General features: G+C 41.5%; 1 protein-coding gene across 3 annotated transcripts in view; it reads right to left on the bottom strand.

Annotated features, from left to right (window-relative positions):
- Positions 1-26,810, bottom strand: part of PEX14 (peroxisomal biogenesis factor 14) — a 67,073-nt gene that overhangs the window by 6,483 nt on the left and 33,780 nt on the right. For all 3 annotated transcript variants that reach the window (XR_013923259.1, XM_080358631.1, XM_080358630.1), the window contains 4 exons: positions 8,393-8,515; positions 2,346-2,431; positions 1,618-1,720; positions 256-353 (listed from right to left, as the gene is read on the bottom strand). Coding sequence is in view for 2 of the 3 variants with exons in the window: in XM_080358631.1 (XP_080214757.1) it covers positions 256-353; positions 1,618-1,720; positions 2,346-2,431; positions 8,393-8,515 (410 nt within the window). In the remaining variant the exon portion in view is untranslated. The remainder of the gene's footprint in view (positions 1-255; positions 354-1,617; positions 1,721-2,345; positions 2,432-8,392; positions 8,516-26,810) is intronic.

Here is a 26,810-nt window from a genome sequence, read left to right as displayed (position 1 = left end):
GTTAGTGAAAGGAAGACTTAATCTCTATGTGACTGGTTCAGATCCATCCCATCTACGCGTACCAAATTAATACCCAGTCCTTCAAACAGATCACCTATGGAGAAGTCAGATGTAGAGAAACTGGCTGGGGATATGACAGAGCAGAAAGCTGAATTGTGAACCCAGTAAGGTACTTTCCATGCGCCCACAAAAGAAGTCACGCATGTTCCATAGAAGACGGTGATGTTCTAAAGGTGAAGAGCTGGAAACAGATACCTTTGAAGCAGCCAGTTCTTGGGTGAGGTCCTGGATTTTCTGTTGTTGCTGGATTAGCAGTTCCTGGACAGCTGCTAAAGTTGTCTGTAACTGAGTCACTGTGAGGGAAAAAGCAGGAGAGTGTTAAACTGAGATACAGGCGCCTATACGCACTCACACACGTCCTTCCTGCTGTCTAGCTACAAAGATGCCTCTATTCCTACTATATTTAATTTATCTCCGCCCGCCCGCTCACTTTAATCCATATGATTTATCTGCACTACGGGTAATCTACCTGCACTGCATCTAACCTCCAGTATTTCTAGTTTATCTTTCCATTGTATAGATGTCTATAGCCCACAGTATATCCGTCCAAAACCTCTCCCTTCTAATTATATTGGTTTATGATTTGTACATCTCCCTAAACTTACACAATGTTTGTATCATTTATCTACCTTGGGCCTCACGCAGGCTCACACTGGGGCTAGCGCCAGGCCGGGAAAAGGCTGGTCTCAGGGCTGCCCTTAAGGTATCATGAGAAGAGAAAGACACGTTTCTTCTCACCCTCCACTAAAAAGCGGAATTAGCATGCTCCCCCTCTCAACCCATGAGCTCCTTCAACCCCAACATCTTTAACAAACTTACTGCTGAAAATCATACTTTGTTCCATCCCACCAAGTGCATATACTTCGCACTTTTCCCTTTTACTTCAAAAGAACACCCTGTATTCCCCTCCTACACCCCAGCAAAGGGTGAAGAACTTCTGCTGGGCTCCAACTACAGCTGTAGGAGAACTTTTCCTACTTTGGTACTTTATCCAAAGCTTCCAGGAAGTAAACAAGCTGATAAAATAAAATTTAAAACTCTACTGGTGTGACAGGTAACAGCTAATCCAGACCACCATTAGGGCATCGGGTAATGAACAGACACCCTATAGAGTCAATAACGGAGAAGGTGGCTAAGGTCAGGGAGGCACAGTAATTACAGACTCTCCTGACCCTTCCTTGTTTTTTCAGATGGAAGGTGGGGGAAAAGCACCAAAAAAAAGCCCCTGAAAACATCAGAGAAGCAGAAATTAAAAATGAACTTTACAGCCCTCCGAAAGGCTGTCATTTTATTCCCCTTATTAATATTCTGAGGTTGGGAGCCTTTCCGTAAAAACATAATTAATTGAGGCCGCGCCGACAGTAAACAAGCAATTTCAAATTAAACCGAAATGACGGCGGCTTCATTTGCAAATGTGAACAGATTCTCAGAGCAGATAAATGAAGTCACTACATAAAGTGGAGATGGAGGGAAAGAAAAGGGTGGGGGTCTTGGCAGAATGGAGGATACAGGGAGAAAGACTTTGAGGGGTGAATTGATGGAGTCATTAATCTTTACCTGTCTGTGTCACACTGCCACTCATCTCAGAAATGTTTGACTCAATCCTCTGAAGTTGTTTCCTGTCTTCTTTGCCTCCCATGATGAGAGGAAGCAGGTATTTCTGCAGGGAGAACAGAAACTTTTTTAGGAAACAGCAATATACAAAGTGGTCTTTCTAATCCACCTGAAACATCCTCAAAGTCCACTATCCAAACTTCAGCCTTTATCACAGAGCCAGTGATCATTTATCCACACACCTGGCTGAGAAGAGAAATTCCTTCTAGAGGAGGTGTTAACAGAAATTGCAGAAGAGAAGATATGAGCTCTGTGGTTACATTTTTGGGGGTGCTAAAAAACAGTTCCTAAACATCCATCACATAGACAGTACAATTTCAGATCTTATGCTCTTGAATGTGAACTCACTGATACATTGCAACATCTGAACTACATCCACAAGGCAAGAAATGCAGAAGTAGGCAGAGGAGAAAGGCCCAGGAAAGGCCAGAGGAAGCACAAGCTAAAAACTAGCAGTTTGAGATCCACTGCTAAAAACTAGTTTTGTTTGCTTGCCACTTCTTGACTCTGCATTTTCGTGCTAGGTGGCTGCATTTCTCCAATATACCAATGGCGGTGCCAGTAAGAAAAGAGATGCTTCACCAACTTGCAACCAACACAATCATTTTGACACCAGCAGTGTAACATCATTCTCTCAGAGTACAGTGTAATAGCAGAGAGGGAGATATTACCTTGTAGAGCTGGTGGAATCCAAAGGCAATTCCTGCCATTATGATAGCCAAAGCCCCATAATCTCGCCATCTGGAGCCAGGTGGACCTAAAGGCCATAATCAAGAAACGATCATTGTTAGAACTACAAGCGACATTTTCATACACCCATTTTATCAGAGAAAAGAGCAGTGACTAATGCCAGTTCTGCTGTTTCTTAGCAGGTGTAGATTTGCCGAGCAGGGGGCATGAAGATGCGGGTAGTCTCTCAGGTACAGTGTGCAGGCTTCTGGTCTGTGGACACCAAAACATCTGCCCCGACTCTATCGCTGACACTGGCCTTGCACAAGGTGTAAAAGGAAGATAAATCACAGCAGCAATTTAAAAAATTCCATCAAGCTGGTTTGCCCTACTCTTTCCTTGCAGAAGGCACTCTGGGCCCTACTGCACTTTGCCCAGATAACCATCTGTGGTGTTAGCAGTAGCCAGGGTTAACTCGTTACTGGAATAACAATTGTTCTTCACTACCATAATTTTTGAAAATGGGGACAAAGCCAGAGAGCCAGAAGAAAGCAGAAAAAAAGAAAGAAGGAAGTGTTTTGAGAAAGAAGAGAAATCAGGGCAAAAAATGGATTTATGAACATTGTGTCAGTGACTATGGACCAGTTCAGTAAGGAAGGATCCAGTATCTTTCAAGCCTGTATTATGAATAGGTACCAAAACACACATAAACAGCAGAGGGAACATATGCAACTAAACATCTATAGAGAGAGATAAAGAAGTAGATTAAAACTTGAGATCTTTAACACAAAATTCTGCACAGAAGCTTCGACTCCACAGAGCAAAGCAAAGACATGCTCTGCTTCTTCAAGCAGAATCACAAGACGCCTGTAGTTTTCCACCAGCTTGATCCTTTTACCTCCCTCGCAGTTCCTGCAACGAATATTGTACTGCCCCCAGTTTTCTTTAACAATAAAGAAGATGCAGAATGATCTTTCCTAAAGTTCAGTGGCAGGATGTGGGCAGAACTGGTGAGGTGGAGGCCGGCGTGCAGTCTCCAAACAGACAGATCCAAATCTACATGTGACTTGCAACGTCTCAGAAATGCATTCTGTTCTCCAAAGTTTCAATTTAGGCTTTCAAAGGGAGGCTTAACTGGCTGAAATGGCTGGAAGCTTGTCTCCTTTCTGCTTTGCTCACCTATTGCCATTTTTCCTGTAGCAGAGATCTTCTACAGGCATCTCCTTGCAAGAGTTACTCCCAATCTCAGCCCTCAGGCTCTACAGAAAGACAGCAGCTCTCAAACACTGACACTTGGAGCTTCTTGCTACATTTTAGGACACAGCTCCTCAAATTATCCACTGGCTAGGAACCCAAACAAATTGAAGATGCTCTGTCAGAACTGGTGAATAGTGTCACCAGCAGTATTTTGGGTTCTGCAGTTGCAGTTTAGGAGCTTAGGCACATGATCAAATTATCATAACTTTTTAACTTAATGAGTTAACACACATCAGCTAAGATGCAGTAGCTGGCTGTGTACATGTCATGATTTAAAATCATCTCTGGCTAATCTTGCTGCAAACCCCAGCCATCCATCCCGTTTTCCCCTTCCTTACTCTGCTCCCACTGTCATTTCCAGTATCTGAAGTCTCTTGGTTGTCCAGTTCTCTGCCCTGAACTTCTGACTGGAAACATCCTTCTACAACAACACAACTAATTCCAGGCTGAACTGCCTGTTAATTCATCTCAGAGGCCGAGTGGGTCCCGGTGCCCTGTCCATGGCAGTCAGTCCTTGACCAGCTGTCCCCAACTACCTCCCAGCCTGGTGACCTCTGAAGAGAAAGGAGAGACACCTGTAGCACCGCGTCTGTTCTGCCCTCTCACCTCGCTCGTCTCTCCCTCCGTTCCCGTAATGCTTGAGCTAAGAACATTTTATTGCCCCCTGGTTTTCATTATTAATGAAAAGGGACCAGAATGATCTTTCCTAAAGTTCAGAGAGTCTATAAAGACAAGAAGCTGAAATGCCATTTTACTCGTTTTAGAGATGTGTGAAATAATTCTGTCTTGTGGCAAAAAAAAAAGCGTGGGGGGTGGAGAGGAAAAGTGAGTGAGGGACGCAGTAAAGGCTCAGCACTGACCACATCAACTTTACAATGTTACGAAGAATGTCACAGCCCTGCCGAAAATCCACATTCAATCTTTCTTTCTCTTGCAATATTCTAATCTAAAACGTGGGGTGGAGAGAGAGTTAGAAGTTTCTCAGCTGTAACCTCAGTTCTCACACTGATTTCTTTGCATATCCTCAATTTCTCCACTTGTAGAATTGGAATAAAATTCAGAGAAAGTGCAAAAGCACTAATAGCCCAGTTACTCTTCAGTTTAGGCACTGAAATCCTCCCAAAAGAGACACACCATGTACGGGGGAAGTAGCAACCATTCCACATAAGAGACCCTCAAAAGGCAAATGGAAGGGACACAGACATTTTCTTCAGCTGTAAATCTGTGTTTTCTCTAAGTATATTTAATTTTCACAGCAGCAACTGTAAATTGCAACTGCAGAGTAAACATTTACTGTTTCTAAGAGCCCCATGAATCTCAGAATTAACTTTCCTGACATCAATTAATTAGGCCTTGTGCATCCGAGTGAGGTCAACCTCACTGGTATCCACATTTGAAACTGTAGAAACTGAGGCTGTAGGAGGTGATTTTCCAGGGGAAAAAGTGAACCCACAGAAAAGAGTTGGAGAAAAACACCCAACCGGGATTCTAGTTACCATTTTTAATTTTAAGAGAAAACAGTCTGTATTCTACAGCCTCCCGCCTAAGACACAGAGGTGGGAGAAGAACATCCAAATGGCAAGAAAAACAGTCACTGGAGATGACTTTTAAGCACGGGTAAAATCTGCACAAAACCCATCAAGGGAGAGCATGGGGAAGAACAGACAATTCCTGGATGATAAGCCTGCAGCTCCGCACACCTAGCTCAGAAACTCCCCTGAGTTTGCTTGTAATTATAGGGGTTAGAAAGGTAAAAAAAAAAATAAAGCAAATTAATCATTTAAATATTTAAAGTCAGATTTCGGTCCTCACTGCTGGATCAGTATATTTCATAACGCCAACAGCAGACAGCCCTGCTTTTTTACTGGGGGCTCATTTTAGAGCATGTTTAAACTAGTCAGATTGAGTGATGCTTCCAGCAACTAATCACATGTCAAATAAAAGATATTTTATGTAATAAATTACTGCTACAAGTAATTCAAATGTCATTTATCAGTTTTATTATCAGTCAGGCAAAGTCTTGTTTCTCTATATTAATCAAATTCAAGCTTTTTTTAAGCTTTTTTTTTTTTTAAACGCAGTTTTGACACCTCTTGGCAAAAGTACAAACTGAAGGGAAAGAATTACTCCTTCAGAACAGGAGAAATAGTAGAAATGGTATTGAGCTAAAATGTAGTGTCAGGAAACTTAATCCTCGTCTCTTCCTCCCCAAAGTTATTATTGTTCCTCTCACACCAAACCCAGGAGGAGTTCGGCATTTAAGAACTATGCGACTCTGAAGGCTTACGAATCTGCTTCTATCTCGTTAACTCTTGAAGAATAAGAAAGTACTCATGTAGGTAACGGCTATTTCCAACAAAACATTAGAACCTACACTAGCAGCTGAATTTGTACAAAAGGAAGCATTTAAGTGGTACGAATTATTATCTTACACTGCAGCTGCTGGCAAGATCACCAAGTTGGCTGTTTGCTCCATTACTGAATGAACTCCTGAGATGGCTGTGAAGCCGTCCTGAACTTCTGTACTCATAACCCATAGTTTTAATGTAATTTATCAAAATAGTTTGTGATTTTGTGTAGAGGAGTCAAAACTACTAAAAAAAAAAAACCCAAAAAACCTTTAAAAAGAAACAAAAATATCAAACATGGAGTAGTTCACAGTCTTCAAGACCTAAACTCCAGCAGATCAGATAGATGTTCTCTTTGGGGAAGGCAAATGTAGCTCTTGATCTTATTCAATATAAGCTCTTCCAATATGAGTTGTTCCCATCAAATCACCTTACAGATTCAGCAGTCTACCTGTCTCATTAGCCCTTTAGATATACTTTTGAACTTCAAACCTCGACGCATTCCAACACTAGTGTCAGGAACACTCTGTAAGAAGATAAGCATAACAGATAGACAGAAAAAGTAGTATCTATCTTTCTCTGTACATGACAGCCCCTGACAAATCTGTGAAAGATGAATTGACTTGGTAAACTATCACAGAAACAACTGTCCTAGAGCAGATTTGAACTGATTCAGAAGTACTCATTACAAGATTAGCATCCAACTGATGCAATAACCTACAGCAACCAAGGTGCCTTGGAAGAGCACCGAGCCACTGCACAGCCTCATCCATCAGCTCTGCAGAAATGCACATATTCTTTTTGCAGTTGTGATACCCTGGAAAACACAGCCCTAAGCGGACTGTTACATGGGCCAATATCTGACCTACAATTGTTTAGGAGCAGTACCAAAATCCTCTTCTTAATACTTAGCAGGTAAGTGAAATGCTTTTCAAACTGCCAGACACACATGTGAGCTGAATAGCTTCTTTTGATGGATTTTTAATGGTGTGCACTTTGCTTTTTATTGTTTGGAGCTTAGATACTTTTTTGCGAGGTTTGCTTTAAAATGCAAATACATATGTAAATTTTGAGTCTACACAGATTATGTTGGAAACTTTAAAAATTCTTTGAGAGTGTATTTTGTACACGAAATCACACAATCATATCCACACAGTCTACACAGAATTTCTGCTGTCACCCCTCAGGTTATTTAAGATTGAAGAAAGAAAGCTTGTTAAAATTAAGGATCCTTATTAACTGTTTATTATTATTTGTAACCTGATAGCACTCTTAAAACTCATTCATACTGGGGGTTAATTGTGCCAGACCTTAAACTCACACACAGAAAGTCACAGACTAAGTCCTAATGACCTTCCATTCTAGCTTGCTGTTCATGCTGAAAATACACCTCTTTTGAGTAATTGTACAAGGCATTAACTGATGACACCAAGCTGGGAGGAGTGGCTGACACTGGCAGCTGTGCTGCCATCAGAGACCTGGACATGCTGGAGAGTTGGGCAGGGAAAAATGTAATGGAATATAACAAGGGCAAGTGTAGAGTCTTGAATCTGGGTAGGAACAACCCCAGGTTCCAGTCTAAGTTGGGGAATGACCTATTAGAGAGCAGCGTAGGGAAAAGGGACCTGGGGGTCCTGGTGGACAGTCCTGCTCTGGCGGGGGGATTGGACTGGATGATCTTTCAAGGTCCCTTCCAATCCCTGACATTCTGTGATTCTGTCAGAGTTCAAGGAGCATCTGCATGACACTTTTAGTCATAGGGTTTAGTTTTAGGTAGTCCTGTGAGAGGCAGGGACTTGACCTTGATGATCCTTATGGGTCTCATCCAACTCAAGATATTCTATGATTCTATAAACGGATGGGTTGCCTGACTACTTAAGAAAATAAGTTGTCCAACTAAAATACAAAACTTTGAGATGACGACCAACAGTTTATTGAACAGAGTCCACTGTTGCAATAACTAGAGACATAATGGGGCTGCACTTTCACAGCACCTTCTACCCAATAATCTATCGGCTCTACCATATATTAATGATCTAAATATTAGAAAACCCTGCTGATGAAGGGAAGCATGACCGTAAGTTTTAGAAAGGAAGACTGAGTTCTATGTTGACTAAATGCTTTTTTCAAGTCCTTATAGTGGGTGAGAATCTAATTTGTATTGACTTCAAACCTTCAGGTCAAGGGGTGTCATAGACTAGTATGTATGATGTTTGTTTGTAGACGATGATCATTTGTATTTCTTTCTCCTCCTGTAATATGATCCTGTCAGGGGCGTCAACAACTATGAAGAGCATTCAAAATACAATTTGGTGTCCGAATCTGACAAAAAATATGGCATTACTTGAATTGAAATCTAGGATCTGGCGTGGAAATCTGTGAAACGGTTGCAGAAATCGCTGGAGAAAGCAACAAGACCAGATGTTTTTTGAAGTGTTACTTACTGTGCACGACAGGGTGAGGGGGCTGAGCTGGCACCAGCTGTGCAGAAGGACCTGGGGACGGTGGCTCATCCGTGCTCGTGCCCGACTGCTGGAACGCCAGGTCGATCTCTTCGTCTGTCAGGCCTGGGGGAGCAGAGGAAATGAGATCAGTTTAGCACCTTTCCCCACTTGATGCACGCATAATTAAATTCTCTAGCCAGGCAGAACCCTTTCAAGCTGCAAAGAATTTTGGCACTGACTTGAGCAGTAATGCCTCCCCAATTTTGGATTCACTGGAATGTCTCCCTCTCTCTTTCTCTGTTGCAATTTAACCTTAAGCGACAGAATATTAGCCTCAACGCTGCTTCCAAATGTGGCTCATTCAATTTCCTTAATTTATCCTTGAGTTTATTGCTGCTTTTGAAGTAGCTTTCTACTGCAATTCTCCATTCTTCCCCCGAAAAAAAGATACCATCAACTACAAATGTGGCTCATTTTAATCTGTAATGGTGTAAAAAAAAAAAAAGAGGGGAAAAAACTAACAATAATGCATGAAAACAGACAGGGAAACAAAAAACTAATTATTGGGTTAGACGACTAATTAGTCTAGATCGTTTCCGAAGACGGGAATAATTTGCTTTATTTTATGACAAATGCAGAAATAAAAAGAAAAAAAATCGGGACTGACTGTGATTAGTATGAATGGGACACAGAATGTAAGGAGGAAATAAAACTATAACAAAACAGATCAAAACAAGGCCAAGCCCAAACTTCCAGCGCAGTGTCGCCCCAGCGTGCGGCTGCGCGATTAGACTGCCCGAGGGCGGCCGGGGTTTTATTTCACGCTGAGCTGTAGTAACACCGCACACATGGGACGTGGTGGTGCAGTGACTCCTGCCCCTGGGAAATGCCAGGATGACCATCTGTAATTGGCCACAACATATGGGAAGGATTTGGCCAACAAGAGGGGGAAGCAAAGCAGCTAAAGGATTCAGGATGACCAGCATCTGTGAAGAATGGATTATTTTTTCCAACAGGAGAAAACATCCTCTAAAAAAGGATTTCAGTACTTGGATGGCAACCATGGTGGGGGGCCTGGAGAGCTGTGTATTATTGATGCTATTCTCCTGCGCAGAAGCAGACGGACAGTGTCCCTGCCACAAGGAACGTATGAATTGACTCAGGACCTTCTATGATATATGTAGCGCGTATGCAAAAACATTCAGAAAGGCTGGAAGTGAGAACATACATTTAAGGAAAGATATTTAGAAGAGGCAGAGCACTCGATTCACAAACAGTTCTAGGGACGGAGCACAGTGGAGGAAAATGGTATCAACAGCAGGGCAGTGGGAGAAAAATGGGGGAGTGTTCTCTCCATTACCTCCACTCAAGATCCACGAAAAATCACTGGGAGATGAAATTCCTGATCTTAATCCTTTAAAGCACATTAGAGGGGGACACACCATAGGAAATGGCCAGGCTACCCAAGTCTTGAGACATTTTTTCAGGATGTTAAACTGAAACGCATACTGGGGGTCTAGAGAGAATAAACTGTAGCACAAACAATATTGCCAGAAAATACACAAATCTGTCTCAGAACTTTAATATTGTAAAGCTCTAACAGTGCTTCTGGTATTCAGAACTATTACCAGGATCTTTCCCCTACTCCTGTGAGTATGTGAGATACTGGGAGTTCCTGTTGTATCTACTGTACAGTGCAGATGCTGATGCACAGAGAAGTCAGGTGATTTCTCTAACATAACAGAATATTGACAGTGTCAGACCTACTATCAGAAATCCGAAGTTCCTGATGTGTGGTTCTGCAATCTCACCAAATCAACCCTTTGCTTTTATTTGATCCGCGCCTCAAATAGTAAGGAACCAAACCCACACGTAACGGTATGGAACACGACTTGCACTGAGAGTAATAAAAGGCACAAGAACACAACTCAGCCTACTGTTCTAGGCACAAAAGCAATATTTATGGTGTCTAATAGCTGTCAAAAAGTGAAGCCCTTATCAGAAAGAAACTGCTTTGACCAGCTCCTAATTATCCAATGTAAGAGAAAGCTTAAACAGATGGCAACACTGCAACTATGGAATTTCATAAAGATGGACAAAATATTAGTCTGCAAGCATGGATCCAACTAGAACAGGGCAATTTGTTCTATTTCCATGCAAATACAGCAAATCTGATAATATTTAACACTTAGAAATGTACATAAGTTACGGAGGATCCATACTTCATTCTACAAAAAGAGCAGGAAACAATGCTTATTGTGTAGATTCATAAATATCCCTGTCTTCATGGTCGGCATTTCTCACACACTAACAAAAATGTGCAGGATGTTCTAAGAGTGTCCTCAGGCAATTACAAGTAACTCATCAAAATTCCCTTTAGCCTGAACTTTTTTCCAGATTCACCACCTACACACATGTATGCACACACTATGAGTTTTCCATGCCCCAAATTATTCAACCTTGATACATTAATTACATTGAAAAGTGGGAATTTCTAAACCAGATCAAAGTGTCGTCTGTTCCAATATTTTATCTTGCTTTATTTTATCACAGTCCTTCTGTCACTGCATTACGTAAAAAAGTATCCATGACCTATTCATTGTTCTAATGTAGCAGGAAGTTGGTAACTGAAATATAATACCGATTTCTTTGAATGCAAAAGCAGTGCCATGAAAACCAGAGCTTTGTGTCTAATATATGTCTCAAATAGGTATGTCAAGAAAATCACTTCATTTTAACAGAAGAGTCGCTCTAAATCCACTTCTCAACACTTTGGAAAACAAATATTTTTGTTCTTCTGGAGTCGCAGCAAGATCAAGCCCATGCAGAATGCAAAAGGTTAAAAGGAACAATAAAGGAAACTGCCAATTGTAAGTGAATTATATTTGGCTTTGAAAGCTGAGCCACGGCTATATTATAAAAGGCATCTCTTTGCGTTGTTTACCATCACCCTGACTAATGCAGACCTTTTTTTTTGTTTTAAATAATCTCATGCAAATTAGACACACACTTCCTTCCAGTTGATTGCTATCTGCAAGGAATAATCTAACCGCAGAGGGTACCGAGCAAGGACTGAGCTGAGGAGAAGGATGCAAGGAAACTGTCTTCAGAGCCCTACAGAATGCAAACCTGTTCCCTTCCCCCCGTCATCCATTTCATTCCTCTGCAGCACCACAGCCAGGGCAAAGAATTAGTCAGAATTTTCACAAAGCCTTAAAATTTCCTCTTCAGGGTGTTGATTTGAATAATCCAGCACCCATGATTGTTCTTGCTGACCCTCTGTTGTCATTGTCACTGCTGCCACTCCATTTCCAGGGAACACTCAGCCTCTGTAAATTGTAGTCAAACGCAGAATTAGAGCAAGTCAGAGAATAAAACGGGTTGTCACAAACATCTCTTGGTGCCTGCACCTTGGGTATTGTATAAAAAGTCCCTTTGCCCAAAAACTTTTAAGACTTGACTGTCTATTTAGGATCTTTTATAATATCTACTACTATTTAACATAAAGACGTCATGTACGTCAAAATATTTAGAGGAGTATTGTTGTGCATATTTTACAGCTGAGGAAGAAGTGAGCCATACAGATATAAGAAGTGCTCCAAGGTCAGAACTGAACCTCTGCCAGTCAGAAAATAAAAACTCAGGAGATGCGAGTCCCAATCTGTTGTTTTACCATCAATCCATTCTTCTCTATTTTCTGGATGAAACACAGTAGCAATAATTGCACCGCAAAACCTTTGCAGGAGCTTAAATAGATGAGCCACTAAGTTTCTTCTTCTCCTTCCCTGACATTTCAGTGACAACCCTTTTTCCCACCCATCCACTGAGCATATCTTTCTCTTCATTACATTCCTCCCTGCATCGCTCAGTCCAGTAATTCACGCAAGATTTACACAACCTGAAGGCAACATTAGCTTTAGGCAGAAAAATTCTGGTTAGGAAGAAATAAAGCATTCTGCCATGATAGGGAAAGGTGGTAGAAAGAATTAAGTTCCTTTTGTGGGTTTCCAAAGGCAATTTTATTACCACTGCGACAGAGCGCCACGGAGCTGCCATCACACCCACCCTTTGGCAGGGAGGGCAGCGGGTGGTATCTGTTCTTATTTTCCTCACACGTGCACACACTTTCTATTAAGAAGAAAAATAAATAGAACCAGACAACTTGTTTAGCTACAACAAATGATATGAGTACCCAAAGTTAGTGCCTGGCATCATATGACTAAAAGGAAGATGTACCGTAGACAGCCTGAAACGACAGTGCACTCCTGTTCCTGGAAGCCACTGAGTCAACTCTGCTCAGAAAGAACATGGCCACATTTTAAAAGAATCATCATAAAAACCTTCTGGGATCTGATCCAGACTAATGATTCCACCTGTTCAGTCAGTTGCATGCAATGCTGGGTGACTCTTTTATCAAATGTTTGTCCTATATCCCTTCTGTTTAGTGGAACACATTTCAATAAGGTCAGAAAGGCCCAGTCTCTGGATCTATTTGCTTTCATCCATCTTGGTCCATGGGGCACTCCTGAGGCTGAGCCCAACCCAACTTTTTAACCAAACCTGAGGTCTCGGAAACATCACTCTGGTTTTTTTTACCCTTCACTTACATTATTTGAATGTAAACATCCTGCTCTGCACCTTCAGACAAACTTTGTGTAAAGGAACCCAAACATTCAAGGGAAATCGACTGGACTCAACTGTCAGGTGGAAAAACGCAGAAATAAAAGTTAAAAAGTTACTGAAAAGGCTTGGAATTCTGGCGGCTCTATTCATCTGCAAGACTGTCAATTATGCAATCACAATCTTTAAGTAACATTCTATACTTTAAGCGGGCAGGGTGACTAAGCTGCAATCAGAACTGGGAAAGGTGCTCTAACCTCTGCTACACAGCACTAAAATAGGGAAGGAAAACCTGATTTAACAGTACGACGCTAAGAATTACAGCGAGTTAACCAGGAAGGAAAAGGTTAAAATAAAAAGTATTTTGGGCATAGCAAATATAAATAAATAAATACATCGGCAGCAGGTTCTCTTCCTGGCCAAGCTTTTTGGAGTCTCTAATAAAATGAAGTGTAATGGAGGAGAGGAGGGCAATGTCAGAGGGTGAGGGTTTGGGAGAGAGGTTGTTAAGTATCTCCCTCTCCTCAGCTGTGTTTACTCCATTTACAGGACCCCGGGGTGATTGATAGACAGACAAAAGCAAAGCAAGCAGATAGTAACCCCCCCGGGAGCATCGGGAAAGGGGATAACTCCTGACATCATCTAGAGCCCCAAACTCTCCTTAGCCACTTGTAATTAAAAAGACAGAGCAAGATATGCAAACCAGAGAAAAAGTGGAAGAGGATTTTTTTATTATTTATTATTAACATTTTGTTGGAACAGTAGAGTGCAATAAGGACTCTCAGAGCCGTTAAAAGTCGTCGGCTGACCTGTAGACCCCTATTTCCCAGAGCCTTGTATAAAATTGAATTTTTTAAACATAAATTACACGTAATGACGACACTGTAAAAACTAACAGTAATGGAAAGCTGTGCTGTATTTCATTAGCCTGTATTATTCCGTGCCACCTGATCCAGCCGGGCCTTGTTTATGAGTTAGTGTGTTAGCAGATGCCGATGGAAGCATTTGCTTCGACCTTGCTCTTCTCATTGGGGCATGAAATTACGACGGCAGCACCTTGATATTACAGCCATAAATACAGTAAACTGCAAATTTAAGCCAACGGCTCCTATTGTCTCTGAACATAAAGCTGATCGGTATTTATTTAAAAGGAGAACGAAAAAAAATATTATATATCACCTTGTTTATGGGTCCAGTCCCCCCCCTTCCCCTAATCTGCCTTATTCACTTGGTTAAATACTAAACAAACAAACTAAATCCTCCCTATTTTCTACTGATTAAATATTCTTATGAAATGAGTATTGTCTTCAGAAAACTGGATCAAAGTATTTTCGCTCTGAATAAGAAAGGGCAAGCGACTTGCTTAGCATGTCTGGGAGTGGAAAAAACACAAACAAGTACTACAACTTTCCTGCTCAGTTTTCTGTATATGAGAAGTTCAAGATGTAAAATGAGAAAGTTGCTTCTGGTCACTTATTTATATTTGTGTATAAAATGTATGTACATGAGACAGAGATGTTTCCTTCCACTTGTTTTCTATTTAAAAATATCTCCCTTGTTAATATTATTTCAAGACAAGGAGGAAAGACAGAGGAAAAAAAATGCAATAAGATGAACGGGAGGGGAAAAACATGCACAGGATTCCTTCTCTGAGGCAGCAGACAGCAGCAGAATGCCTCATTCTCCTATGGACATTTTGGGTAAATACCCCCGTTCACTGAACATTCCCACTAAAATTTATTAGAGGGGAAAAATCAAACACAAAGGCAAAAGGACATTGTAATATCACAAAGCATATCACAGCATAAATCACAGCATTATAAGTCAGTGCAAAATGTATTTCACTGGTAGTTTCAAGGCAGGGAAAATACAGTTTCACTTGTAGTAAGAGAGGTCAGGTCTCCCTCTTCTAATGTAAAGTAAGCTTCTTGCTTATATGAAGTATGTTATCTCTGTTTCACGTAGAAAAAAAGGAAGGGATACCTTAAGTAAAATCTCCCAGTACTAGGCGATATATTTCAGGGGCCAACGCACTAAGGGGAAAGAAACAACACGCAGGACGAAGAGGCTGAATAATGGGCTGAGACTCGGGACTCTGAAAGGCAAAAGCCCCATTCGATGCAGTGCTGTAACAGCCTTACCAGGATTTGGACACCTCATTTTGAATTAATCTACAACAAATCTTCAGGTAGCAGACAGCATAATTCAACAGGCACAATTACAGCTTCGCAAAAAGTTCCAATTACAAAAAAAGGCAACCTCCCTAGAAATAAGACTGTGCATTCAGAGAAAACAAGTATTAGATACACTAAAGGGGTAAGTTTCCAAGTGTACCCAACCTCTGATCTGCATTGCACAGCCCGTGGGAGGGAAAGACAGGCTAGAAAGGAAAATACTGCACATAGAACCAAAGTAACTACCCAGAGTACACAGCAAGTCTGTGAACTTTGCTTTCTATTATATTCAGAACTGCAATAAAAAACATTCTATGAAGGTGAAAGGATATTCGTTTCTTCTACAAGCTCATTCTCAAAAGTAGAACTGTTTGGTACGTGGAAGCTCAAAAACCTAGAAACTAAACTTCATTACCAAAACTTGCCACAAATTTTCAAAACAGCCATGTCAGAAAACTTTGGTGCTTCAGACACATTTACTTTGTGTGAAAGAAAAAGCTTGTTGAGCTATAGTAACAAAATGATTGGCCTTTGGCTACTCTTTGATCTCTGATAATATCTTTACAAGCTTCTAAGGGGAAAGCCAGAGGTTGTCTTAAATTTGGGTAAGGTAAAACACTGGCAATATAGGAGGATTGGGTTTGACCTACCTTTGAAACTCCAATTTTAAACTGTATTTCCAACAACTTGAACTAGCATGTCACTGGAATTCGGGCACCAAAGGAGAAGGGGCTGGCCTGGAGGATCTGTGCTCAGCCAGCCGTCTGTAACGTCTTATGCATAAGAACGAGAAAGACCGTCCTGATGCACCATTCCCAGTTCTTTATGTTACTCCGGAATTATTGTTTGCCCCAAACACACTAACAAGACATCTGGATATTTTCTACACTGGACAACACTCATCAGAGAGCAGCCTCTGCAGACTAAGATTCATTGCAATGTAAAGAGCAACTTGCCACAATGTTATTTATTTCCTCTCTTATTTTCAAAACTTAAAACTTTAGAAAGGAACAAAACAAACCCATCAGGCCAGACTTATCACACAAAAGTCATACAAAGTGTATACTAAATGAACTTCTAGTGTTCAAAGAGCACACAGAATGAATATTGGATACACAGGACAGTGCATACTGTGCACTCTGTCAGAAGTTGCTGTAAGGAGAACAGTAGCTATAGCTGCGTTTCTAAGAAAATGTAAAAATACATGGAAGTATGTATGGAAAATATCTGGAAACGTAAAGAAAGCAACAGTGGGTGAGGAGCCATGAACACAGGATTCTAAGTCCTTTTTCTGACAGATATTTTTTTACAACCTTATAGAGCATCTTTGCTCCTCTAACCCAGTTTCTATCAAGTGGAATCAATGTTAGACACCCAGGAGTCAGGTATCGTGGCACCAAGAAGATAAGCTCAATTAAGAAAAATATAGCTAAATACTGCGTGTTTGATTATTATGGTACAAATGTTTCAGGTAAAACTGGTTTGCACTTCCCCTAGGAAGACAGAGACGCTAATACACTATTATAAAAAGACATGTCAGCAAGTATTCATTACAGATTATAAATCACCCTCGTTCTTCTTTCTTTTGTTTTAGAGAAATTTTTTTACATGCCATTAAAATATTGTTTTCTGAATGCTACTACAAAGCTAGCCACCTGTAAAATTAAAGGCTGATGCTGCCAATAACAATGTTGAAATACCTTCTGTTTAAAAGGCAAACCTACTTTGTAATTTTTAACACAACTGTATAAATATTTCTCCACCCACCCTTCACAATTTTGTTGGTTATGTCGCGTCCATTTAGACAACAACCATCTATGTCATCACACAGGATGTTAATCTTGGGTGGAGAAGAAAGAAACAATAGCAAATTAATTTTGAAGAAACCAAGACTACACATTCAAGCAGGGTCCTTCATGATAAAAGAAGAGTGAAGACAAAAAACATTAGGGAACAAATCAACAAAACAGCAGAAGTTTCAAAAGATCATTTTTAATCTTTTGGTTTGTTTGTTGTTATTTTTTTCTCCACATGTTTTTTCAACAACTCTTCAGAGTTCTACAGAAAATTAAAGGAGTCTGGATTAAACGCCCAAAGGACGACTAATGCTAACAATCCTAAAAATAACCAGGTTAAGTGGTGGAAAAACTATGGTGACCACACACGGAGAACTGGAGTGGTAAGGTAGGAAAGGAGTTTCATCATTGCTCCCTCAGGACATGCACAGAACATACAAACTGCTTCTGGTTCTCTAGGGTTCCGATTACCATGCCAAACACACCTCCAGAGTTTCCTTATTAGTATAATAAAAAGCCTCTCCAACATTTGGGTTCTATTCCCAGCCTTGCTATTGACCTTGTGTAGGTCATTTAACCTCCATCTGCCTCAGTTTCTACATCTGTAAAGCAAGAATAAAATTACACAATGTATGACCGATGCTGACAATTATCAGGTACAAATACTGACACTTATGAGAATCTATACATGTATAATATACATTTGAGCTATGTAAGGCATTTGCAACAAGTAATTTATTCAAGTAACAAGTTTATCTTTTTTGGTGCTTATAGATCATCTTTGGAAATACTTTCAGATTTCTGACTCTCCTCTAACCCTGCAAGCACTCAAATTCTTGCTTTGCTTCGACTGGGTGCTAAAATACACGGCATTCTCTGGTCGCCTTTTGGCCAAGTGTTGCCCTCACAATCCAGTCACTAGGGTTGAACGTTCAAAATGGAAATACAGAAATATCTATTTTTTTAACATTGTCTGTTGTCTTCTAGTGCGTCACAAAAGTCCCAGCCCAGGAGTTAAAACAGGAGTGGCTACACACCATTCACACAGAAACTGGAGTGAAGATTAAGAAATGTTTATGGGCAAGTTTCTGCAACATAACACAAGTCAGATCAATAGGTGAGGCAGCTGAAGCAGCTACTCATACTGTGCAAGGATAGCTCTAGGAGTTCCAGGACTAGCAAATAGCCCCTGCACAAAGAAATAATCTCATAAATATAAAGGGAGTGAATAAAAATGGAAAGATATCCTGTCTAGGCTCTACATAAGACTGTATCTCCTTTCTGGGCTGCTGATCAACACCAGCAGACAGGTGCCCAGCTTTTCACAGTGTTGGAGTCAATGGCGAAGGGCCAAGGGTGCACTTTGCAGATCCCTCTCTCTGCACTGCAGCCCTGGAGCAGAGGAGCACGGTGGCACGGGTGCAGGGAACACTGTGCAGGGGAAGCGGCTGTTTGCTGGGCTGTGTGAGCGGCAAAGCTCTGAGCAGCAGCTTCAGCCTTGGTAGCCCAGGATGACACAGCCCCACGCTCCTGAGTGCCAAGTCCAACAACCAGATAGAACAACTTATCCTCTGCAGGCACTGCAGCAGATGAAGCTCACCAGAAGGACTCTGATTCTTTTCTTCTCCCATTTCCTCCCCAGTTTTCTTTTACTGCTACCCCTGTCTGTCTCAGGTGGCCCAGTGTGGAAAAAGCTCTCCTTTTATGATGCAATATCTGGGACCAGGTGAGGCCCTGACTCCACAGATAACCTAACAAATGGGCAAGAGCAGCTTGTGTTCTTATTGACAGTGCACGTGCTGGTAAATACCGACCTCCAGGGTATTCTCAGCAAACACGCGGCCATCCCCAGCTTCTCAGATCCACACACACGCGCAAGCACTTGCTTTACCCGACACTGAACTCACACCTCACAAACAAATTATTTAACTACTCTATCCCCCAAGGAAGACAGTGATCATTTCAAATGCAGCTCCCTGCTCATCTCTCACAGACACGCAACGGCCTGATAGGTTAAATGCTGCCATTTAATTACAGTAATGGAAGCTGCTATTTTTTGGTTCCCTTGAATCCTCTCTCGCTCTCTTTTTTAAACACATACGGAGTCATCTTTTAAACATGTATTTTATATTTCTGAGTTTAACAGCTGCATTCTCCTAGTTACTCGAGGAGCAGGAGCAATGATATTCTGATCTTTTTCTCTGTAACTCTGAGCAACTAGCCTTTTAAATGCTACATCAACAGGAAGGCGGGTTGGGGGAGATGCTTTAGGAAGGGATACACGCTGCAGAGTCCAACCTGCCCCTTCATTTACTTAGATGGTTTGTGTTGATTTCATTGCATCAGCTGAACCTTCCCATCTCCCCCAAAGCAGCTGAGGCCTGGGGAGGATAAACAAGAAAGTGCTCTGAGTAGTTTTACTGAAAATGCTATAAAATTGGTACATCACACTGACAGTATGGCACAGTATGGTTATATTTATATATATATATATGACTGAGAGTCAAGAATTATCTCAGGTCTAACCATTATTAATACGTCTGACTCCACTTCTCCATCTAAAACGGGGATGGTGTTTCCTCTGTTTCCCACTGAAATTTGGAGTTTGGAACTGTTTGGAGAATATAAAGGTCTAACAAAGAAGAGAAAATGTAATTAGAAGTGCATTAAACGTATAATCTTGCCATTTCACAAAAGGTGTCACAAGCTTAGTCAGTTAATAATCGTACAGTACTTTGAACAAGCAAAGTGGCACAGAAATATGACATCTATGTTTGTTAAATTCTTGAGCATGCTGCAAAACACTTATTTTTTTCCCTCGAGTGAATTCAGCAAGGGGGCTGCGAGTGGCCAAAGACTAGAGGGTTTTATGGTTATTTATTACCGAGGGAGGACACATAACACAGTATTCCACGAGTGGCACAATAACTATTTGTGGATTTTACATTTCGTATTGTGTGGCAATTAGAAAAAAATCGAGAAGTAAAACATAGTACTTCCAAGTCTAAATAAATTCTTACCTATGCTAAGGCCACAACACTCCTAGAAAAATACCCACATTGCACCTGTCCTCAACTTTGTCCTTTAAATGTGAAAAGCTTATTTATTTGTTCTGTGGCAGTTGGCTCCCCATCAGCCAGCCAGCCATGCAGGGATATTGCCATCTTCATTCTCTGGTACAGATACCCACCAGTGTCTCTTAAGGATGGAATCTTAAAAGGTGAGGCAAGGCAGAGACAAAGACAAATTTAATTTTATCACCATAAAAAGGGACATTTCCACATGGGCAGCAAGGACATGAATATCATGTGTATGCGGGGGCGGGGGGATTATAAACGCATTTTTGGCGAAATTCAATAAAGCTGATTCCACTGCATAAGGTCAGCAATTTACTTTTAAAAAATGATATGATTGCAACTTTTAATATAACCCATGTATTTGCTGCAAGATGCTCTAGAAGATTGTGTAATGTAACCAGCCGACCTCTCCACAGGAGCAGAGATCACCCCATTTACCCTTTATTGTCTTGCTAAAAGCAATGCACATTTGCACGGTATGACAAAGTCAACAGCTTTTACTTCAGAGAGCCTCAGATTTCATTGCGAATGAATTCTCTGCTCTCCTAGGAGTGGAGTCTTGCCTGGACTAGGTTCCACGAGAAAAAATAAGAAAGAACGAACCAAAGAATAAATTCCCTTTCGACTAAGGGAAGAACGACTGTGCCCCAGATTAAAATGAAGAGGGAACAGTGTGTAGCAGAAAAGCAAACAGTAGAATTTTCATGTTCACGGGCAGCCAAGACATCGTTTTAAACAGGGTAGAAATGTTGTCAAAGAGAATCTAGAGAATTATCTCATACAGGAACTTATTTTATCTTTCCTAGCAGGAAAGTGTCATTAGTTCTGAGATGGATTTCAGCAGAAGAGCAACACAGACTATCCTAATTACACTCGGTTTTAGCCTCAAGAGAGAAGGCTGTCTCTTTAGACTTAGAATACCAGGTTCATTCCCAGAGTACATCAAGAACTGAATTCCTTTACTCGCTCCAGGAAGATTGTGGGGAAACCCTGGGCTGGATGACCACGAAGAACAAATTCCTTCTATTGCAAAAATATTTTTATACAAATGTACATAGATTTCTTCAACTCTCTCAAGGTGAAGCCTGCTTCAAAGGTCAAAGCTGCAGGGCTGGATTAGGATTGCACGCAATCTGCCTGAGCCTTGACATGCTGACATTCTGAAGTTTGCAGCTCTGCCCTCCCATCCTCAGCTGACAGGAGACTCTGAACCTCTCTGCAAGGGTGGCTCTTACTCCAGCGAGCAACTGGAAAAAATCACATGCTGCAGCACCAAGAACTCTGAAACAAGCATATCAAAGCAGTTTATAAACACGGCCAACATAAATCTTGCTAGGTTAATAATGCAAAAGTGATAATTAACTGCATTTTACAGATGGGCAAGATGAGAACAAGTAACTCGCCCAAAGCCAGGCAAGTAGTCGTATCTCCCACCTCCACTGCCTGCCCTTAGATTGGAGCTACAGAAGTGACTTTCGTTCGGCACTCTGCATCCACTTTCACTTGAAAACACGGTAGATAAATTATTAAAGGTCTGAGCCTTTTCTGCCCATCACTATGGCTGACAATTTCAGGGCTCAGAATATAACTGACTATTTTAGCATTGTCTTCTAGAATGCACTCCAACTCACTCTGCTGTAATCATATTGGTTTTTCAGTGCTACCAGGAATGGAAGTATTATTTTGACAGTAAACAAGGCAGATATGACTCAAAACACACTCAGTGAGCAATAGGAGTTAATTTTGCAAAGCCATTTTTAACGGCTCTTTTACATTACATAGTTATTGTCAGATAGCCAAGTGGAGAGACATCATTAAACCCATGACATTCCAATTATTTGTTAAAATTAAGCTTACAACCAATATTTTGTCACATGCACAACTTCCTGGGCACCAAACCAGTCTGTTCCAATTTATGAATAATTTTCAAGCTACAAAAACATGGCAAAGGTGATTCTGGACTCTTCTCTGAAATCACAAAATCCCAGAGTGTCAGAGATTGGAAGGGACCTGGAAAGCTCATCCAGTGCAATCCCCCCATGGAGCAGGAACACCCAGATGAGGTTACACAGGAAGGTGTCCAGGCGGGTTGGAATGTCTGCAGAGAAGGAGACTCCACAACCCGCCTGGGCAGCCTGGGCCAGGCTCTGCCACCCTCACCATGAAGAAGTTTCTTCTCAAACTTAAGTGGAACCTTTTGTGTTCCAGTTTGTACCCATTACCCCTTGTCCTATCACTGGTTGTCACTGAGAAGAGCCTGGCTCCATCCTCCTGACACTCCCCCTTTATATATCTGTAAACATTAATGAGTCACCCCTCAGTCTCCTCTTGTCCAGCTCCAGAGCCCCAGCTCCCTCAGCCTTTCCTCACACGGGAGATGCTCCACTCCCTCCAGCATCTTGGTGGCTGCGCTGGACTCTCTCCAGCAGTTCCCTGTCCTGCTGGAACTGAGGGGCCACAACTGGACACAAGATTCCAGGTGTGGTCTCCCCAGGGCAGAGCAGAGGGGCAGGAGAACCTCTCTGACCTACTGACCACCCCCTTCTAATCCACCCCAGGTACCATTGGCTTCCTGGCCACAAGGGCCCAGTGCTGGCTCATGGTCATTCTGCTGTCCACCAGGACCCCCAGGTTCCTTTCCCCTACGCTGCTCTCTAATAGGTCTTTCCCCAACTCATACTGGAACCTGGGGTTGTTCCTACCCAGATGCAAGACTCTACACTTTCCGGGATGTCCTCAGGTTGATTAGTTTATCGCATTTTGTTAGCACTATTGCTGCGGGTCTCTTCTTGCCAAAGAAGCCAAGAAAATCCGTAAAGCTCATGACAAGTTCAGATAACACAAACAGTGGTAAAATTGATGGGGAGAGGAGGCAGCATGATGAATAGGCTGGTGCTGAACAGCAGGTGACAGATCTGCAGACAGAAGACGGGCAGGACAGGGGGGGCATCTCCGTCACTGCAGATGGATAGGGATTCTCAATCATTTTCAGGAGGAAAAAAGAAGGCACCTAATAGAAAATACAGAGCTGTGGAACTAATTTCTGGATCATGAGCACATCTGTTCTTCTGGATCATGAGACTCCAGCAGTGGGAACCTCCCGTGTATGTTGAACATTATCAGCACTGGGCAAACAGAGCACAGTGCCAAAAATGGATGCGACTACCGATAACGCTGATTCAGATAGGAACTGCTCTGAGTTTGTTAGCAATGAAAGCATTCATTCACTCTTTAGTCTCTGGATCCCTAAGAAGTTCCTTGGGATATAACCAGACTTCCCCATTGATGCAGGGTTGTATTGACCCAAAGCTTGGACAGAAGGCACCTAAAGAACAAACTGATTGCATGAACAGGTGTAGGACACTTTTCTTTAACCTAAGCAAAATATTAGAAGGCACATTAGCTGTCTTTCAAAGTCATAAACAGAGGCCTGAGCATCTCTAGTAATTAAATATCCCATAGTGCTTTTCAAGAATCTTAGTAATTTTTTTAGTCAGTAATTACATTCTCTATCCCTAAAGCTCCCTCTGCAAGATGACTTAGACAAAGTATTCTTCATTTGCTCTCCTAAAAACCATGTTGTGATGTTAAGCAGTGAGCTCCAGATAACCCCACAGACACCACCAACCATGCTCCGTCCAATGGTCAATGGGTGCAACTGCTCTAGGATCCTCAAATGAAACGTGTTATGAAAATGTAGAATGCACTGACTTCCATTTAACCTGTACAGTCATTTCTGTAAGTCTATACAAGTTGTTGGACTTACTTGATGCTACGTGAACACCAAAATTCTTTAATAATCAGAAAGTCTTATCTACTTCACCGTCTCTTAAATCCATACCCTGTCAGCAAGTCTGAAGAGAAGGACAAATCACCTAGCATTCATTGGATAGTCTGCACTTACAGCCTAATCACACGTTCTTGTATTAAACGTGGTCATTTCTAGAAAAGTATAAGGTTTGCAGGGCAATAGTAGTTTGGCTCAAGTAGATATTTTGACTGCACAGGTTACTAACTACATTTTTTGGTATGAGTTGTCACTGGACTCTATTGGCTTGCACTGTATTTTCTTCTCAAGAAAAAGCTTTGTAAAAATTGTTTGAGCTTCACTGAGACATGTTAAAGAATTAATTACAAAGTAAAGCTGAGGTAGAAAATTAATTTGGGAAACACAAGAGGTTACTTTTCTTTTCCTCCCTTTTCTGGAAGTGGGGGAGGAAAGGCAGTTATTTTCATCTCCATGCTGGGGGCAGGAGTTGGGAGCTGCCCAGTCGATAACCTGGCCATCAGAACAAGGTTTGTAATTAAAAGGTCAGTGACCTGGAAAGCTAGGGCCTCACTCTCAGGGCTTCTCAGTAATGACGGTGCTATTAAATTAAGACTGTTATGAAATCAATGCTAAAAAAGCTTTCATGGTAACGAGATTCCATTCAAGGACATGCAAACTGCCTCATGAAATGGACTTAAATTATAAAAAAGAAAAGTAATAAAAAAGGGCTAAATTGAAATCTGCTGAAGAATTTTCTTCCTTTAAAGCCCTCCAGCAGTGGGCTGGGCCCCTTCTCCCAGGTCCTCAAGGTGATCCACTTGGGTTTCTTTGGCAAAGAAGTAAAGACATGGGGCTCAACTTCCAAGAATGCAGAATATAGAAAGAGGAAGAAAAACAAGTCTGTTTTCTACTGGAAATTCTGAGGCTGACAGCATTTGTTTGCAGGGAATCAAGTGTCTTTGAGCTCTGAATGGGAAGGGCCATGTACAATTAAATAATTCATCTCTTCAGAAATCACCATAGCCTGGCACCTTGACATTGGCAATTTTCTCTGGAACTCTGATGCACTGCAAAAAACTCTGCAAGACCTACAGGAAAACCCTGCGCAATAACTCGCTTCCGATCAGCCAAAGTAATGAAACAGATTAGGAGATACAACATGTAAAAGGCCAACACTTCCAACTCATCTCACCAAGTGAGAGCACAACTGCTTTTAGAAGCATGTAGCCCATTACGTTACATATATATATATATTATACAAAAGACCAATCCAGGTAGTGCATCTCCTGAAGACTGTCCAACCTTCTGGGTGGACGTTTTCCCAAAATAACTCAACAATTATACATTTAGTTGCCCTAATGCACTTCTGTTCTCCCATCACTGTAATTTCTTAGCTCCCCGTATGCTTTTGTTTGTTCCCACAATCCCACTCCAGGAAGGCATTACTGTACTCATTTGACAGATTAAAGGAACAAGCAACTAAGAAAAAAGTCCTTTATCCAGGATTACATATAAGTCCTAGCAGTTATTCCCTTCCCTGCCCCAAAAGATTACAGCACCCTGGAAAATAGAGCTCCATCTGCATAGCGCACTTCCACCCCCTTTCTCTATCTTGCAAGAAGTTACAGATTCAGAGAACACAAAACGAACAAACCACATGAGTTACCAGCTGGGTAACCGAGCAGTACAGGACATCTGAGGCACAACAGCGAGATGACAGACACAGTTCCACAAGGGTTTAAACCCCACGTGCTGTCTAATTACTCCCAAGGCGCCGCCGATTCTGTGGCATGTCATCAGCAAAATCAGCGAGTTGGACAAAAAACAAACAACAGCTTTTTTTCCTTTCTTTTCTTTCAGATACTCTGAGGGGAAACAGCTGTTTTTTCCTTCATCTGAAGAAGTTCATGATAAAAAGGAGGAAATGTCATAAATTACACAAAATGCCAGTGTAAGCTTCAAAGAAAATGATAAATGATTCTAATAACTTCATGTTTCTCATTAATGCCTCTGTATTTGGGAGTTTAAAAGTGCTTAAGACAACAAAGAAATCTCATCCGACTTTTGAAAGACCTTTTACAAATCTGGGACACCCTCATTCTCCAACTGTCATCAACACTATCATCCCGTGTTTCGAATAGAGCAGTTCAGCAAACCCCTGACCCACGAGTAACCAGGAAAATCTGCTTTCAGCCTCTGCAACTGCTGTTCACAAGACACCAAACCCTGTCCAGCTGATGAGCCTGAAGGAACCTGCATTTCTCACTGCCCTGAAATGTATTAAACAAACCCCTGCATTAGATATTAAATAGAAATAAAATTTGATTGGTTCTTTTTTAGGAAGGAGATGCTAATAAAAAATAAGAAAAAAAAAATATAATTCAAGGTAGAACTACCTCTGCAAGTCTCAGAAGTGAAATTTCGCAGGCAAAGCCGGGACTGCAGGACCTGAAAGCTCGACCACAGCTGATGCTCCGGTCCTGCCCCTATAGTGGGGAGTCATAGATTTCTCCTGTTTGGTTCCATTAAAATAACTACAAAAGTCAAGTTCACAGATGGTGTACAACTATCTATAGATCTGAAGATTCCCCTCCACTGAAATTCTTCTGAGGTCCAGCAAAAGATCTGCTGAAACCTGGATGAGAGTAACCGTGAAAAAAATACAAGGGTAACCTCTGTGTTTAAAAGGGGCTCTTGTAACTGCAATGGTTTCTCTACAGAAAATGCTTTTTTGACTGGCAGTGAGGAGTTCTCTACCAGACAGCCCAACTATCTGCAAAATGGGGATAAACATTATCATTGGGATGACAATGACCGTATATCAGAGAATAGGGGAAATAGCCTACCGAACCGTGAAATTCCTCATTTACTCAGGACTAAACTGGCCACGACACTTACGTTTTCAAGAAGAATTGCCTCTATCTGTGAGAGCACACAGGTACCATGACAGTATGCACCTTCTGCTCTCGAGCACTGAACGGA

The sequence above is a fragment of the Nesoenas mayeri genome (genome assembly GCF_963082525.1).
Source record: "Nesoenas mayeri genome assembly, chromosome: 24".
NCBI classification, from domain to species: Eukaryota; Metazoa; Chordata; class Aves; order Columbiformes; family Columbidae; genus Nesoenas; species Nesoenas mayeri.
This window is presented reverse-complemented; position numbering and strand designations above follow the sequence as displayed.